Source organism: Pyrus communis, chromosome 16 (assembly GCF_963583255.1).
Source record: "Pyrus communis chromosome 16, drPyrComm1.1, whole genome shotgun sequence".
NCBI lineage: Eukaryota > Viridiplantae > Streptophyta > Magnoliopsida > Rosales > Rosaceae > Pyrus > Pyrus communis.
The window spans coordinates 6,973,398-6,992,040 of NC_084818.1; the positions used below are offsets into that span (position 1 = coordinate 6,973,398).

At 37.7% G+C, this 18,643-nt stretch overlaps 2 protein-coding genes, 3 non-coding genes and 2 pseudogenes across 5 annotated transcripts; 6 read left to right on the forward strand and 1 right to left on the reverse strand.

Moving 5' to 3' along the window:
* Positions 1-1,298: 1,298 nt before the first annotated feature.
* Positions 1,299-2,134, forward strand: LOC137719717 (3-ketoacyl-CoA synthase 19-like; annotated as a pseudogene).
* A 2,255-nt stretch (positions 2,135-4,389) lies between these two features.
* On the forward strand, positions 4,390-4,506 carry LOC137721587 (U5 spliceosomal RNA). The gene has a single exon (XR_011066662.1). It is a non-coding gene; the product is annotated as a U5 spliceosomal RNA (small nuclear RNA).
* A 650-nt stretch (positions 4,507-5,156) lies between these two features.
* Positions 5,157-6,575, reverse strand: LOC137719581 (3-ketoacyl-CoA synthase 19-like). The gene is made up of 2 exons (XM_068458621.1): positions 5,647-6,575; positions 5,157-5,616 (listed from the first exon to the last, which is right to left on the reverse strand). The coding sequence occupies exons 1-2, from the start codon at positions 6,573-6,575 to the stop codon at positions 5,160-5,162; spliced, it is 1,386 nt and encodes a 461-aa protein (XP_068314722.1). The 3' UTR covers positions 5,157-5,159.
* A 1,198-nt stretch (positions 6,576-7,773) lies between these two features.
* On the forward strand, positions 7,774-7,901 carry LOC137721589 (U5 spliceosomal RNA; annotated as a pseudogene).
* A 1,562-nt stretch (positions 7,902-9,463) lies between these two features.
* Positions 9,464-9,580, forward strand: LOC137721586 (U5 spliceosomal RNA). The gene has a single exon (XR_011066661.1). It is a non-coding gene; the product is annotated as a U5 spliceosomal RNA (small nuclear RNA).
* Positions 9,581-11,498: 1,918 nt separating this feature from the next.
* On the forward strand, positions 11,499-11,615 carry LOC137721585 (U5 spliceosomal RNA). Its single transcript, XR_011066660.1, has one exon. It is a non-coding gene; the product is annotated as a U5 spliceosomal RNA (small nuclear RNA).
* Positions 11,616-14,754: 3,139 nt separating this feature from the next.
* Positions 14,755-18,585, forward strand: LOC137720023 (ankyrin repeat-containing protein ITN1-like). The gene is made up of 4 exons (XM_068459013.1): positions 14,755-14,879; positions 15,205-15,705; positions 16,419-16,828; positions 17,428-18,585. The coding sequence occupies exons 1-4, from the start codon at positions 14,858-14,860 to the stop codon at positions 18,250-18,252; spliced, it is 1,758 nt and encodes a 585-aa protein (XP_068315114.1). The 5' UTR covers positions 14,755-14,857; the 3' UTR covers positions 18,253-18,585.
* Positions 18,586-18,643: the final 58 nt, after the last annotated feature.

Here is an 18,643-nt window from a genome sequence, read left to right on the forward strand (position 1 = left end):
GAGCACTGAACATATATTGTGAAAATTTCCAACAGATATATCAACTGGTTCAAAAACACAGATTGCTTTGCTTTTGAACAATTAAGCGGGTGCCTAATTAACAACCGACGAGAAGATGTCTGCATGTAGTACTTTGATTCCACTGCAAATTTGTGGTTTTGATCAAAGAGTTTTGTATTGATCAACGGAATATAAATTTGTTATGATCATTTTGCTTGTACTTATTTGCAGGTCAAAAGTCATGTTGGATTTCTCTGGTGATATTAACAGACTAATTGGACCTTTTTATTTAACCAGATTAGTGTGGCCGGATACACAAATTTCTTCTGCAATCATTTGTTTAACCTACTAGCTAGAGATTGCCATCCAAAGATAACACATGGAATTAAATGGTAATTAAGCAGGAAGATGGCAAAACATGTCAGTCCCTTGTTTAGTTACATTTGTATGTGCACGGTCTGATATACATGCACTGATGATGCACTTAATGATTTTAATCAGTCTAGCTTGCCATATGATCATCAATCATGATTAATCCCCTTTACAAATAAACCAATGAAATCATAGATAAGCCTACAAACTGTGTTGTGTACGAACCAGTGTAAGCGCCCTACTAAATCCGTTCCAACACTGCAATTATATTGTCCCAAACTTAATGAAGCCAGCACGATTTAAAACCATGTGGTTAAGACCCAATGAACACATTTAGATGTGAAGTCTTATCTCGATAATTAGCATCGAACAACTGACTTTTTATTTAAATTTATGATTTATATCGAACTACAACACCTCAATCATAACAAAGACTTTAAAAAACAAAAAATAAAATAAAATCCAAAGTCATCCTTAGAAACTTAATTATAAAACAATATATATGAAGACATCTCCCTCTCAATAAATTTGCCTGTTCTGGTGTTGTAACGAGAGATGGCAACTTGGCCAAGTGTAGATGTGAAGCATCATAACTTCCTCTTCCTCTCAAAAATTTTAACAAATTTTGGGAAACTTTGATCATTCATGCAGGCTACTAGTGACTATCTATATTTGTAGGTAAAAAGTAGAGTTCTTTGCAAAAATCCATTATTGTTAAAAAATTTCACTAGTTCATAACTATCAATTTATAAGAAAGAGATGGCTCCAAAGTTACGTATAAATTAACAGAAACATTGTTCAAGTTCTGAGTTCATTGAACAATTCACAATTCAAGTTCAAAACCCTAGGGCCATGGAGATCGTCATGACAATGTCTCTACTCGTTCTTTTGTCGGTTTCTTCTGCATCTTGAAGTTGGTTTTCCGAATGAGAGATCAGTGCTGTTACCTGCTGGCTTACGAATGCTACAAGGCGAAAGAGGACTTGAAGGTCACAAACTGTCTGTTCCGCTCGGAGGGTGTTCGATGCTGTTCACAAACAACAGAACCCTACAACACCAAGCCAAGTTGAAGTTAAAGCATTTGGTACGTACACACATTGGCTCGAGCGACAAAGCGTATGAATGCTGCATACAACTAGAAGATGAGAGTGGATATCTAGGGTTTCGTCTCACCAAACAAACACCTCACAAAAGCAGCAGCTATAGCTTTTACGATGAACCTCCAAGATCTAGCCCCAAAAGTGCTTCCACTGAGAGAAATATTTCACTACCTAGTGGCCTCCAGGATTCGGAATAGACCTAGTACTAAAAGCCAAAAGTTGGGAGCAGTTGGTATAGGGTTATGTCTCAAGGCAGGAATAAAGCATTTCTGTATTCATCCTGGTGGAAGAGCAATTATAGATAGGATTGGGAAGAGCTTAGGACTAAGTGATTAGGATATTGAGCCATCTAGAATGGCGCTGCACCGGTTTGGCAACACGTCAGCACCGGATTTTGGTACACTTTGGGATACATGGAGGCAAAGAAGAGGCTTAAGAAGAAGAACAAAATTCTGATGAGTGGATTTGGAGCAGGTTTTAAGTACAACAACATTGTGTGGGAAGTATTGAAGGACTTGGATGATGCCAATGTGTGGAAAGACTGCTTAGAAAGTTACCCTCCTAATAATACATTGGGCAATCCTTTCATGGAGAAGTATAGTTGGCTCAATGACGAATGTCTAAGCTTCGTTAGGCTCGATTTCTCCCAAATTTTCGCTTAAACTTAGCTTTTTCCAGTTAATTTTCGGATATTTTCTTTATTTGTACGCTGCATTGTGTGTGATTTTGGTTAATTTTGTGATCTTCTTGAAGGGTTTTGTATTATTTCGTCGACAGATAATCAAATTGTCGTTCACTGTGCCAACTTGTGTTCTCTATAATTGAAGCTGCAAATAAAAGCACAAAGAGATATATGTTTAATTTTATGACTGAATATTGATCTACATATTCGTACAGTCATTTCTTTGGTATTTTTGACTTGCCTAATAAATTATGAAATAAAGTTGAACTGCTACAAGTTTGTAAAGTTTGAAAAGCATAGGAAATTTATCTTAGAACGATACTTAAGCGCACCTCTTTGTTGACTAAGTTGTCAATGACTTTTTGTTGTACACATGTCGCAATCAGAATTGCTCAATTTTATAATCACTATTAAACATTTAAAAATAATTTTTTGTTGAAACATATCAAATTATATATCATAAAAATTCATCAATCACAACTGAGTAGACAATAAAGTTCATGGATTTATATATGCACTATGCCTTAAGAATTGTTCTTTACTTTTATATATATGTGTGTATACCAAAAGAGCACATGGTATACCAAAAGAATGGCAAGTAAAAGGTAACTTTTGAGGTTATATTACATTTACCATATCTTTTTTTAGGGGCATATTTACCATATCTTGGCCACGTCTCTTTTGTTACATCTATATAGCCTTGAATCTGAGGTTCACATTCAATATCTAGACATCTAGTTTAGAAATGGAATTTGGCTGAGTCCTAACCAAAAGGAGAAAATTGAGTAAGTAGGTGATCAAGAACTTGAGCAATTTAAGTTTACAAACATCTTGCAGCACTGTATCTGCAGAACCATTGAATAACATAACTGCCCCATTTCTGAAACATAATAAATTTCTCAATCAGAAGACTGCCTATGCTCTTCTGGCATGTGTTGCCCAAATCAAGTTTTGGTCCTGTCCTTGCCATCAAAGTAATAAATTGGGAAACAAGAGAGTCATAACATGAATGCTATGGTAGCAGCACAGCATGTGTAGCTGAGCTGTGTGCTGCAGCATTGTCTGCTTCTATCTTCATGAACCAAATTGGTAGAAAAAATGGTGACAAAATTAGGCCTTAATTAAACTTCTTTTTCAACACTTAAAACTATTTCCATTGTTCCATCTTGATTCTTCAGTACAAGCATAGCAAGAATATATCAAACTTTGGTTTGCCAAATACACATTGAATATTTTCCAAGCAAAGTCTCAGCTTACATCTATAAACCAAGTGTTTTCTCTCTCTTCCTCACTCTGCTTCGTCTCCCTCTTCCTCTCCTCTTCTCTATGCACCTTCCATTTTCATGCAATGTTGCCATATGTGCAGATCCGTGAGTATTTTAAGTTTGAAGAAATTCAGTTCCATTTTTGTGGAAAATCAGTTCTATATATAGACTACATGTGGGTAATTTCGTAAGATTGAAGAAATTCAGTACCATTCTCGTGCAAATAAGTTCATTTCATTTTAACTTAGGGTTGATAAATTTGGACACGAAACATTACACGACTCGAAACCTGCACGAATATAAAACATGTTGCGTGCACAATTAAATTATTATATCAGTAAAATGACGGCTTTTCTTATATTTTTTTTAAGAATGTATTGATACAAACCCAACATAGATATAAACGGCAACCTTAAACGTGACCCATTGCTACCCATTAAGGTATGGAGTTTGTAAAAGGGACTGGCAAGCTTAGAGTTTTGCATGTTGATCAACTTTGAGTTCAAACAAACATGACGCATATATAAATGATAAACTCAAACACAACCTATTGCTACCTGGTATGGTTTGGAGTTTGAACAAAGAACTAGCAAGCTCAGAGTTTATTCAAACTGATTGAAATACACTTGAGCAACCATCATCACTGTTCAAAATGAATGCCTTGGTGGCAGATTGCAACGTTTCTCATTAGTCTGTGGAGCTGATGTGAAAACAGATGAGGATTTTGATGGGGATAAAGATAAAACAAGCAAAAGATACAAGTGGATTTAGCCAGAAGGGGACCAGAGGAAATGAAAAATGTGATGGAATCATGGACAAGTACGAATGCTTTTGTAGGTTGACCGTTCAAATAAAACCACGAGTCGTGAGCTGAGCGCTGTGCTGCATAATTCCCACATCGACCAGAGGCTCGAGGTATGTAGTGGCGGTAGGATAAACAAGGGCAGCATGTGAGAGTAAAATTTCACGGAGCCATGCGTTGAGCACAAAGCGGACTATTCTTTCGCCTTTTACTAAAGAATACCGTGTGCTTGTCGTTTTAAGTGGCATATGTTTATTTTTGGAGGGTTGCGCCTTTGTGGGTGCCCCTAACAATTCAAGTACCATGTCTTTATATGTTTGAATCACTGCGGGCTATTTTCGTCTCACAACTTTACAGTCGTGAGCCCGGGAACTTGTGCATCCAAAGCCCACTAGCGAGTAACATACATAGTGACATTAATTCAGATAACAGACATAGTAACATATTAATGTTTAAAAGTGCTTTCTGAACAAGCTTTTTCGAACGGGCTTTAAGTCTTCTACGTAATACTTGTCAACTAATTTCCACTCAGGTTGACAATCAAAGCTTGATTTCATATAAGAATTGACAAAGGGACTCGCAAGCTTAGACCCCGTTTGAAAATGTATTTTTAGTTGACATGATATTTGAGGTAAGATATAGAAAATAGTTTGGTTGGATCGTTGAAATATATTAAGGACTGAACTCTACAAAAACGTGTGTCAAAATCTGTGTTCCCGATCCTAACATATATATCGAAAAGAGAGTTTGCTAGCAAAGGATCATGGGCTGACATCTAGCAAAGGAACTCTGATTTTGATAAACGAAATCCAGGAACACCTGATCTGGTTTTATTTATGAGATATATCCAGCGTACATGGCTTGAGAAACTTCATACAAACTTCAAACAACCATAAAAATTAGGAGAAAAAAACGTAAATTTAATAAGTGGTGAATAGTCAATTAACAGCTAATAGGGAGAAATCAAACTTAACAAAGCCTAGATAATCATCATTGATCCAGCCATACTTCTCCATGAAAGGATTGACTAGGGTTTGATCCGTAGGGTAACTATCTATGCAGTCTTTCCACACATTGACATCATCCAAGTCCTTCATCACTTCCCACACAATACTGTTGCACTTGAAACCAGCTCCAAATCCACTCATCAGAATCCTATTCCCCTTCTTCAGCCTCTTTTTTGCCTCCATGTATCCCAAAGAGTACCAAAATCCGGCCACCGATGTGTTTCCGAACCGGTGAAGCGCCATTCTTGACGGCTCGACATCATAGTCACTTAGCTCCAAGCTCTTCCCAATCCCATCTATGATTGCTCTTCCACCAGGGTGAATACAGAAGGGCTCTATTCCTGTCTTGAGATTCAACCCTACTCCCTCAGCTACTTTTGGCTGTTGGCTTTTAATAATAGTTATTATATTTTAAAACCTAGAGGCTACCAGGTACCAAAGTATTTCTCTTAGTGGAAGCACTTTTGGTGCTAGAGCTTGGAGGTTTATTGTAAAACCCTGAGTTGTTGCTTTTAATAGGTATTTGGTAAGGCGGAAACCTCGATGTCCACTCTCATCGTCTACCTGTACGCAACAGTTATATGCGTCGTCGTTCAAGCCAGTGTGGATTCGTACCAAATGGTTTAATTTCAGCTTGGCTTGGTGCTTTAGGTCTTGGTTGTTCGTGAACAGCATCGCGCACCCTCCCGAGCGGAAGAGACAGTTTGTGAGCATCATGGATTTTTCTATGCCGCAATACCAATGAGGAGCTAAGGATTCCGTGCTTACAACGATGGCATTCGCGTTCTTGTGAGACTTGAACAAGTTTTGTACAACGTCAACGGCAATAAGGGTCGCACTGCAGCCCATTCCCGAGAGGTTGAAGCTCTTGATGTCGTCCCTCATCTTGTAACGATTCACTATACGCGACGATAGGGAGGGTGCAGGGGAGAACATCAACACATTGACGACAAGAATGTCAATTTGTGACGGAGAAATTGATGTAGCCCTAGCGAAAAGCTTGTCCAGCATGTCGAAGATGATGCCATCCATCTCCGCATGTTCATCTTCTAGGGTTGCATTTTCTTCTCGGCCTTCGATGATGTTTCTTGCGCAGTAAGTTTCCTCGCCTATGCCCGAATTGGTAATAGTTTTCAAGAGAAACCTGAACTCATCCAATCCCAGATTCCTATTCCGCAAGACGATTTTCACGCATGAGTCAGTGCTGAGCTTCATGTCGTCTGGAGGCAAGTGGCACTCGTAGGCCTGCAGATAGCATGACTGGTCTCTCCATCCGAGAAGTAACTTATAGAGGCAGTAAAAACCATAGAAAAGAGCCAGCAAACACGTTGCCATCAAGATCTCCATGAGAGAGAGAGAGAGGGGGAGAGGGAGAGAGAGATGTTAGAATTGGGCAGTGTCAATGATCAGTTGCACGATCTTTCTCTTATAACTAGATGCTTATGCAAGAGCTAGAGTCAAATAGTTATTAAATAGTATGCTCGGTAGATTAATTTTTAAACCACATTTATAATTATGCGATGTGTCATTAAAAGAAAATAAACACGTTAATTAACTCTTAAATAATAATTTAATCATCAACAATCACGTCATATGATTTACAAAATATAATACAAATAATTTTTTTTTTTTGATAATCCAAATAATTTGATATAGTCTTTCTAGTATTACTTATTGATAAATATAATACAGTAGGCCTCATTAAGATGTCTGGTTAAGGGTGTTAGGCACAACAACCACGTATAATAATTAGTTGGATAATTAAGAGTGCCCTGACATTTAGCAGTGATGCTTTCTTCACTCAATTATTGAGATGGAGTAGTCTTTGTCTTATTGAATATGTACTTTTCTTATCACCTTTTTGTGAACAAAATAAGGGACTTAACAACGCATGCAATATGGCTTCTTCATGAAAACTTGGCTTGGGACTCACAATTGAACTATGTCGTTTGTTGTGTAGGGTTGGATTGGAGATCACTCACTAAACTTGTTGAACATTTTGAAGCAATAAATGGACGCAATTTTAGAAGTTTATCCGAGTTAAATGTAGAAGATGAATTAGTCATAGAAAGAAAATTATGATTGTTACTTATACTTCTTTTGTGAGAATTAGAATGGACAAGTTTCATGACTAATTCATTTTTTTACCTTCAACTTGAATAAAGTTTAGTAGTTGCAGCCATTTTTTCATCAAACACGCACTAAATTTATAGACACCAAATTGGGAAAGTTGAGAATTATTTCTCCATAAATGGAGAAATAAATCTGAATATGGACAACATAATTAAAGATCCCTCTCCTATGCTGAGGCTTTGTTTGTACTAGAATAAGAGCTGAACTTGGGAAGTAGAGTATGATTCTCATAAGTCAACAACAACATCAAATAGAGATTCAAGATTTTGTATGTTGAATGTTGGATTGGACTGAACCTATTAGTCATAAGGGGAGGAGTAACGCTCGATGTCCCACACCGACGGGCAGAGAAACTCTAGCTAGTGTCCTTGGTATACGGCGGCAAAGCAGCATGCTTATTAGATGCTTCTGAAGCCATGCGTTGAGCACAGAGCGAACTATTCTTTCGCCTTTTACTAAAGAATACCGTGTGCACATCGTGACAAATGGTATACGCACAGTGTCCCTTACAATTTTAGTTTGAATTGTTTGTTTATTTCACTGTAAAAGTCAATCAAAGCTGTAATATCTTTGACGCTCTGCTAATGCAACTGGTTTCATAACTTTTAGCAGCAAACCTTTTTCGGCCTAATGGGAAGTCCTTGGTACGGTGGATGCTTATTACGTGTTCAAAAAGTGAACTGAACGATTCTATTGACCAATAAATGTTGTTTTGTTGTGAGTTTAGTGGCATGAGATCATCTCTTTTTGGTGTTCTTAAAATGGTAGTGGAGTTTTTTATTCGATACTCCTAAATAATAATGTACGAGAGCATTTGCAATTGAAAGATGTAAATTAGAGATGTAAGGTTACATTTATATTCTATTTAAAATTTTTCTGAGATGTAAATTTAAGTTGTACTCTAACTAGATGAGAAAAAACAGGAGAGATGTAAATTGCGGATCCCATTTTTCTCTGTTTATTTGACAGCACCCACATCCAAAGATGTAAAAAAAAAAAAAAAAAACGCATATTTGCATTTTTATTTATATATATATTTTTGTCAAGATTAGAATTGATATCTCTCTATTGGACAACTAACCGGTTAACTGAAAATGTAAAATTTTTATTTTGAAAATATTATGCATATCGCAGTAGAGATGCCCTAAACTGCATAAGTGTCGGGTGGCTCTTAAATCCCTTGACTTTGATTGGCTTGGATGATATGCCTAGAAAGAATCAGTCACATAAATTACAAAAGTTGAAAAAAAATCATATAAATTAGATATATACTACAACAACATGTGGTTGTAAAGGTATAAATCATACAAGTTGAGGAAAATTTTATACTCTCGTAAAATTGAAAACAAAGTTATAAACTAAGGTTGAGAGATGTTGTAAAGCACATAAAGTTAAGATAATTGGAAGGGAAAATGACCCATGCTCGTGATGTCTGTAAGTCAACCTTCCGCACTATCGCTTGTATAGAAATAAAAATTTAAAGCAAATTCATGTGTCTCTTACGAACATGTTATGAATTAAAAACAAAAAAACGTAAAAACAAAGTTATGACCTTAGTAGGACTGACACTGTTCTCATGAGGAGCCAAGGGTATGACCTTGACAAGATAACTGCCAAACTAAAGTTATGGGCAATGGTTGGGAATTGGAATTGATCGAACATTCTACCAATTTTCCTATTAGTTACATACCGTGATTTGCACGAATCTTGACTTAGTGCTGAACATCTTATACTCCAGAGTCTAATCGGGGAGTAAGAGTTCCTGCAGGGAATATGGGTTCTTCATGGTTCTTAGCTTGGGAATTGGAAGATTAATCATGGAGCTTTGGTTGCTTGAAAGAAGTTGGAAATTGTTCAAAAGAGTAGAAATTTAAGGAACGGCATCATACGAGTCATCAGTCATCTGCTCATGAACCTCGTTTGGTGCCATTGGACATCAAATACTAGGAGCTGAGACGCTGGTATGGGTTTTGTTGAGCTTGTAAGTTTTTCTACGTTGGCCGTTCAACTAAGCGGTGAGTTACTCCCACATCGGCTAGTCCAAAAGAAGCAGCTAGCCTCTGGATATAAAAAACAGCAGTAGAATGTTGATAGACTCACGGAGCCATGCGTTGAGCACAAAGCGAATTATTCTTTCGCCTTTTACTAAAGAATACCGTGTGCTCGTCGCTTTAAGTGGCATACGCCTATTTTTGGAGGGGTGCATCTCTATGGGTGCCCCTATCAATTCAAGTACCAATTATTTATGTATCTGTCAATATGGTTAATGTTCTCAGTTCCTTGGATTAAGAGTTTACATTTGAATTTGTGAGTTTACATTTGAATTTGTGACTTACTAATCGACATTTGAATTTGTGACTTTTATGTATCTGTCAATATGGTTAATGTTCTCAGTTCCTTGGATTAAGAGTTTACATTTGAATTTGTGAGTTTACATTTGAATTTGTGACTTACTAATCGACATTTGAATTTGTGACTTGGTAACGAGACTTACTAATCGTTACCAAATAAATTCTTGTTTTGGGAAATTTGTTCAAATGGTACAAAAACTCCTGAATTAGCAACATCACCAAAATTCACGAGGCTCGTTTTTCAAAGGCATTCACCAAAACTCACGAGGCCTTTTTTCGAAGGCATTGTGGTCATTTATCATGACTAGAGTACTTGAACCCATTTATTTTATCGACATCCACTCTCTTGCCAACAAAACCACATATGTTTGTGCAGCTTTCTTGTTGAGGGACAATGAATGATAATTTCTTTGTAAAATGGTATTTGTATTTGTCATGTCCAGTATTTGACGAAAATGCAGATGGAAGTAGACATAGACGCCAAATTATAACACTATTTGAAGTTTAAGTGGTAAATTGTTAATTTTTCTAATTTACATGGTAATCGCACAAAAATGAAAAAGTTCAAATGCCATTCATGCAAATTCCCTTCAGTTTTTCAACCCAAATCCATTCTCTTTATGGCTCAAACATTCTTGGTGGGTATAGCTGATAGTGGGCCCTCTTTGAGCCCACAAGCCCTGTCGCAGGAGAATCCCAAAGCCTATGATTTCTTATATCTTTGTCTTCCCCAAATCTTAAATCTACAGGTCCATTTTTTTGTTTGTTTCTTAGGCTGTCTACCGGATTGTTGGCTTGTAACTAGATTCATATCAAGTTTTTTTTTTTAATTTTAACCTGGGTTCGATCAATTTACAAAAGAGGAAGTATCAATTCGAATTGTTGGCTTGTAACTAGATTCATATCCACGTTGTCTCGTACTCATATATTAGATTTAGTGACGATTCATCTTGTGTTTCTCCACTCCAAACAGAAGAATTGATTTTGTTCATATGTTCTCGATGACGACGATACGTCAAGAAGATACATGCGGCGTTACACAACCCTATTAGGGTTTTGTGAAGAAAAAGAGCGAAGCAATTTTCAAAACTCAACAATCCCAATCTTTTCTTGATCTATTAGGTTTTGAATTTCATTGAATTTGTGGAATTGGATTGTGTGAATTTGAAACTTGTTGAATTTGTGTTATTGGGTAGTCTAGGTCTTCAAAAAAAAAAAAAAAAAAAAAACCATTGGATTGAATCGAGTCCTTAAAGTTATTGAGTTTTATGGAATTGGGATTGTTCGGACCATGAATCGTGTTCGTTTATTGTACATCGTACGGTTAGTTTTTTTATCAGGTATTGTTTGTGTTTAATTTTAAATAAAAATATTTAAAATAATTTCTGATTGTACGATGTACGATAAACAAACACGATTCATGGATCTTTGGAATCCTCATAAAGAAGATCCGACGAGAATCCAGATTCATATCAAAGAGGTCATTCTCCTCATTTTGAAGACAAAAGTGATTAAATTATATATCTTTTGGAAATTGTTCAAAAGAGTAGAAATTTGAAGAACGGCATCGTACTAGTCATCAGTCATCTGCTCATGAACCTCGTTTTGTGCCATTGGGCATCAAATACTAGGAGCTGAGACGCTGGTAGGGGTTTTGTTGAGCTTGTAAGTTTTTCTACGTTGGCCGTTCAACTAAGCGGTGAGTTACTCCCACATCGGCTAGTCCAAAGAAGCAGCTAGCCTCTGGGATATAAAAAACAGCAGTAGAATGTTGATAGACTCACGGAGCCATGCGTTGAGCACAAAGCGAACTATTCTTTCGCCTTTTACTAAAGAATACCGTGTGCTCGTCGCTATAAGTGGCATACGCCTATTTTTGGAGGGGCACACCTCTGTGGGTGCCCCTATCAATTCAATTATCAATAATTTATGTTATCTGTCAAAATGGTTAATGTTCTCAGTCGTTTGGGTCAAGAGTTTTAACATTTGAATTCGTGACTTACTAATCATTACCAAGTAAATTCTTGTTTTGGGAAAATTATTCAAATGGTACAAAAACTCTCCTGAATTAGTAGAAATAATCTTACGAAATTTCATGTTCAGTCTCCTGAATTAGTAGAAATAATCTTACGAAATTTCATGTTCAGTTCGACATTACCAAAATTCACGAGGCCCGTTTTTCGAAGGCATTCACCAAAACTCACGAGGCCTTTTTTCGAAGGCATTGTGGTCATTTATCATGACTAGAGTACTTGAACCCATTTATTTTATCGACATCCACTCTCTTGCCAACAAAACCACATATGTTTGTGCAGCTTTCTTGTCGAGGGAAAATGGATGATAATTTCTTTGTAAAATGGTATTTGTATTTGTCATGTCCAATATTTGACGAAAATGCAGATGGAAGTAGACATAGACGCCAAATTATAACACTATTTGAAGTTTAAGTGGTAAATTGTTAATTTTTCTAATTTACATGGTAATCGCACAAAAATGAAAAAGTTCAAATGCCATTCATGCAAATTCCCCTTGAGTTTTTCAATCCAAATCCATTCTTTTTAGGGCTCAAACATTCTTGATGGGTATAGCTGATAGTGGGCCCTCTTTAAGCCCACAAGCCCTGTCGCAGGAGAATCTCAAAGCTTATGATTTCTTATCTCTTTGTCTTCCCCAAATCTTAAATCTACTAGATTGTTGGCTTGTAACTAGATTCATATCAAGTTTTCTTTTGAATTTTAACCTGGGTTCGATCAATTTACAAAAGAGGAAGTATCAATTCGAATTGTTGTCTTGTAACTAGATTCATATCCACGTTGTCTCGTACTCATATATTAGATTTAGTGGCAACCCATCTTGTGTTTCTCTACTCCAAACAGAAGAATCGATTTTGTTCATTTGTTCTCTATGACGATGATGAGTCAGGAAGATACATACGGTGTTACACAACCCTATTAGGGTTTTGTGATGAAAAAGAGTGAAGCAATTTTCAAAACTCAACAATCCCAATCTTTTCTTGGTCTATTGGGTTTTGAATTTCATTGAATTTGTGGAATTAGATTGCGTGAATTTGAAACTTGTTGAATTTGTGTGATTGGGTTGTCTAGGTCTTCAAAAAAAAAAAAAAAAAGAGATGGGTTGAATTGAGTCCGTAAAGTTATTGAGTTATATGGAATTGGGATTTTACACTCTATTTCATTAGTTCAAGTTTGTTAGATACACAAACGAAGATTTAAGCCAATAAGTCTAATTACCTTTAAATTAATCTAAAAGTTTATATGAAAGCCAACAGGATTGTTTTCGGATCTTTTTGGTGAGGATTCTGGAGATTCATGAATAGTGTTCGTTTATTGTACATCGTACGGTCAGTTTTTTATCAGGTACTGTTTGTATTTAATTTTAAATAAAAATATTTAAAATGATTTCTGACCACATAATGTACGATGAACGAACACGATTAGAAAATCTTCGAGACTCTTATAAAGAGAATCCAACGAGAATCCGGATTCATATGAAAGAGGCCATTCTCCTCATTTTTGAAGACCTTAAGTGAGCATTGCTTAGTTCGAGGAAGGAGCCTCTCGGACTAGCAATAGATAAGTATGGGAATGGAAAGACCCACAAACCAGAATTCCAAGGAGGATATAGCAAAAAGCCAAAAGTGATTAAATTATATGTCCTTTGAAGCCACGGACTCATACGCATTTTGCCACTCCCAAAATATGTGTCTTGTTTCAAATTGGCTTTTTCACCAAGTACCTTTTTTGTAAAGTAATAATTATAAGGAAGTTTCCTTTCGTTTGAAATGTTGATATCACCAAAGTGTTAGTGTGCAAGAGCGTTACGCATTTAAATTTCAAGATTCTAAAAGATGTTAGGCATTAGTCGAGTAGCGGCGCATTTTGTCATTCTCAAAATTTGTATCTTGTTTCAAATTGGCTTCTTCATCAAGTGCCTTTTTTGTAAAGTAATAATTACAAGGAAGTTTCATTTCGCTTGAAATGTTGATATCACCAAAGTGTTTGTGTGCAAGTGCATTACGCATCTAAATTCTAAAGCCCATTGCCATTCGTAACCCATTATTAGCTTCAAGATCAAACGATGAGTTCGGTTATAAACCACTACAAATGGATCAATTATTGTAGACGAATTCTAAACCTGTATTCTACACAGCACATTCTGATTTTGATTTTTAGAGTTGGTGAACTACACGGTAGTTGTCAGAGAGAGGCTAAAATACCTTTGTTAGTATTCATGTTAGCAACAGTTCCACACAGAAAAAAAAAAAAATGAAAAAGGTAAAACAAAGAACGTCATGCTTAATTCTTCGGACCAATGACCTTCAGGGCACATATTTGCTCCTCTCCCATGGCAGACTTGGCTATCACTGCAAGATCCTTCATTAAACTCGTCTGGGTAAGCTAAGTTTTATAAGTGAGAAGCCTCAGATCATCCTTGGTGTTTCCATTTTTAGTCAAAAGATTCACAAATGGTGACGGCGGAGGAAGTTTGGTTGTTGAGTGTGAAGCCATGGTTAATGGGGTTAACGGAGAATTAATAGGGATTTTATTTTGAGTTTAAATTCTAATAGACTTTACCAGTAAGGTTTCAATCTGAATTTGTTATCCTCGACGCTACCTTCCAACAACTCCATTATCAAGATCACCATTTATCCAATTAGACCATTAATTTTACTTCTTACGCATCTCTCTTTGCGACCATCGAATCAAATGAATTAAAAAAGATTATCACCGTACAACATACGATAAACAAATATCATATAAGAATTCCTGGAATCCTCACTTAAGAGGATTCGAAAATGATCCTCATTCGCTTTATTCCACGTGTTGTCCAAAAAGTAAAAGAAAAAGAGAAGGGTAATTTGGTATTTTCAGGTGATGACAGGGAAAGTCAGAGAGAGCAGTAACCAGGGGAAAGCAAAATTCCAAAACAGTCAGCCAACCATGACTAATGCTCATGGCGACCCCTTTTTCCTCCCTGCTTCCTCCCTTTCCTTGTCATCTTCTTGTCTTCCTATCCTTGCCCCTTTTCGTCTTTTCACTCACCCCCACAGCAGCCCACCACCCTCAGCTAAATAAACTCATAGCTCTCTACCCACTCTCAGACTGTTGTCTCTCTCTCTCTCTCATGGCGTCCCCAATCGAACAAGGTACTTTCTCTCTCTAGAATATTTTTTTTTTTAATCCGATTGGTTTGATTATTCAGGGAAAATATACCTCAGAAAAAGAAAACAAGATTCTCTGTAGCTCAGCTCCGAAAATAATTGAATGAACAATCCAATAAAATATCATCATCAATCAACAACTTGTCTTTTGTTTATTACTTTTGTCACATGCTTAATTTCATCATTCCTGATTGAACCCATATTTTATTTTCCCGGAAAGTTGCCTCCTTTATTTTCCTCCGAGCCAAACAGATTTTTTTTATTTTTCTGAATATTTGCGTATTTTTTGTGATTATGATCGAACTTGTAGGAGGTGATGGGGATTTAGAGAAGGGTCCGATGACTGCACAGCCAAACCAGAACTCTCTGGCGGAGCCATCGCCGTCGCCGTCTCCGTCTTCCACGACGTCGGCGCCGGCTTTGGTGCTTTCCAACTCCGGAAAGCGGATGGACCAGGCGGGGAAGAAAAAGTACTTGAAGCAGGTCACCGGGCGGCACAACGACACGGAGCTCCACTTGGCGGCTCAGCGCGCGGATCTAGCCGCCGTGAAGAAGATTCTCGGCGATATCGATTCGCAGATTGTGGGGACAGTTAGCGGTGCGGAGTTTGATACGGAGGTGGCTGAGGTTCGGGCGGCGGTGGTGAATGAGGTCAATGAGCTGGGAGAGACGGCTTTGTTCACGGCGGCGGATAAAGGGCACCTTGATGTGGTTAAGGAGCTGTTGAAATATTCGAATCGGGAGACCGTTACGAAGAAGAACCGGTCCGGGTTTGATCCCTTGCATGCTGCTGCAAGTCAAGGACACCACGGTAATGATCTTCAGCATTTCTGCTAATTTGGATTTAGAATCTCTTTATCTAATTCTAATTGTGTGATTTGTTAGTTTGGGTGTTTTGGTGAAAGATGGTAAGAGGACTATTAGGATAAAAGTTTGCTTCTTTGAGATGTTGGGATCTCGCTATATCATTTCTCGTGTTCTTTGAATCATGTTGAATATAGTGTACGATATAGCGTACTTATTCTATGAGCAAAGCTGAACTAGGAAATCGAATAGGAAGTAAGATGTATTTGATCTTTGAGGTTTATGATTCGAAAGAGTGATGAATTTTGGTTGGATGAGTATCCAAGCCTGTGTTTTTTGAGGGATAGGATTTGGTGGTATTATAAGCTATGCTCTTGTGTGGACAAGGCACAAATGTTAACCATTCCATGTGACAATTGTCTTCTAGTTTTGGTGCTTGGTTTGTCTGTTGTTTCGAGAGTTTAGGACGCACTGATGATACTATTGAATCGACAGTTATGTTAGAGAAATTGCATCATGTTGTGAAACAAATATTGATTTCCATTGACAGGGGTTTCGTAAAACTACTGATACATTTCCTAGTTGCTTCTTTCCTGGTTCTTTTGTCTATCCTCAAATAATGATTTCTGATTGTAGTGAGTACAAGAAAGCTACTGCTTACTTCTTCTGATTGTGTCTGTGTCGTTGGACAATGCATTCATACTTGTACTTTTCTTGCAGCCATTGTTCAGGTGCTCCTAGATCATGACCCTGGGCTAAGCAAAACAATTGGTCCATCGAATTCAACCCCACTTATATCTGCAGCTCATAAAGGGCATATAGCGGTAGTTGATGAACTGCTCTCGAAAGATTCTACCTTGTTGGAGATTTCTAAATCAAATGGGAAGAATGCATTGCATCTGGCTGCAAGACAGGGGCATACAGAGATTGTAAGCGCATTGCTAACTAAGGATCCACAGTTGGCACGAAGAACTGACAAGAAAGGGCAAACTGCATTGCATATGGCTGTAAAAGGGACGAACTGCGAGGTGGTGAAATTGCTTCTTGAGGCAGACCCCGCAATTGTAATGCTGCCAGACAAATTTGGTAACACAGCATTACATATTGCCACCAGGAAGAAGCGAGCAGAGGTATGTCTGGGTTACGCTTTATCTTTACCAGTGTTTCTTTTTAGTGATAAATGGCTGTGAATTCCAATTCTTCTAATATGGTAACGACGGCTTTAATCCCACCAATATCTTGAGTCAGTGCTTTAAGTAATTGCTTTTGGTATGTAATGCTAATTTGTTTATCTGCCCTTAGTGTATAATTTCTTAAAGATTTACTCATGCCATTTGTAAAATCCTTACCTGGTCATCTGATCCTTGCAAATGCTTGCGATGATATGAGCTATTCTTCTTTAGCAATTTCCTTTCGTGATCTAATTTTATTTGCACGGTTAAATATAGTTGTGATGAACTAGGATTCTTATTTACTAGTCTGGTGTGAACAAAAAGGTTTAGTTGGCCAAAAACCAGTATCAGTTTTAACATCGTTGCTCTCAAACATAGGGTTTATGGACGTTTGTTGTATTTCCTGCACTGGATTTAGCTTTGGCTCAAGCTTGAACTAGTATAGCCATTGATTCTTCCTTTCATGATTGTACATCTCTACGACAAACATAGATCTGAATTGATTATTGTAACTTTCATTGCAGATAGTGTACTGATTATTGTAACCTTCATTGCAGATAGTGAATGAGTTATTACTCCTCCCAGACACCAATGTTAATGCACTGAACAGGGATACAAAAACGGCTCTTGACATTGCTGATGCACTTCCACTTTCCGAAGAATCCTCAGAAATAAGGGGTTGTCTTTATCGCTATGGTGCTGTCAAGGCAAATGAACTGAACCAACCAAGGGATGAATTGAGGAAAACGGTCACTCAGATCAAGAACGATGTTCATATCCAGCTTGAACAAACAAGGAAAACCAACAAAAATGTTCACAATATATCCAAAGAGCTGAGAAAGCTCCACAGGGAAGGAATCAACAACGCCACCCAGTCAGTCACTGTGGTGGCTGTTCTATTCGCAACAGTTGCCTTTGCAGCTATCTTTACGGTGCCTGGCGGTGATAATAATGATGGGACTGCCGTGGCAGTTAAGAGCACTCCTTTCAAAATCTTCTTCATTTTCAATGCCATTGCCCTTTTTACGTCGCTGGCTGTTGTGGTTGTCCAAATTACCTTGGTCAGAGGCGAGACAAAGGCGGAGAAACAGGTGGTGGAGATAATCAACAAGTTGATGTGGCTGGCTTCAGTCTGCACTTCAGTGGCATTCATAGCCTCCTCTTACATAGTGGTTGGCCGGCGCCATAAGTGGGCCGCCATTCTGGTAACAGTCGTTGGGGGAATGATAATGGCTGCTGTTCTCGGCACCATGACATACTACGTGGTGAAGTCGAAGCGGATACGTTCCATGAGGAAGAAGCACCCGAAGAGGAGCGGTTCCAACTCGTGGATGCACTCTGACCATTCAAATTCGGAAATCGAACGGATTTATGCCCTTTGATCTGAAGTTTGTAGAGGTTAAAACCACTGCAACAATGGCTGTTCAGTGGGTGCAGAGGCGTGTAGATATATCCCTGACCTCCAGGAAACAGGAATGATCCCCTGGAGTTAAATAACAACAATACATTTCTCTGTCCTCCGTTTGTACTCTGCCTGTTTCTACTCAAATTGGAAAAAAATTGCACTTGTCTTGTAATCTATTTGCGAAGACAAGTAACCTTTTTTATATTTTCAAGGCTTTTCAGTCAAAATGTATTGGTATAACTCTTCGCTTTGATCGTTGCGATCCTCACTTCGGTCTCTTAAATTTAAAATCGATAGAATTGTTTCTCTAGTTTGTTCATTTCCCTCTGCCAAAATTAGCAATATAGCAGTTTGTTATAGGGAAATAA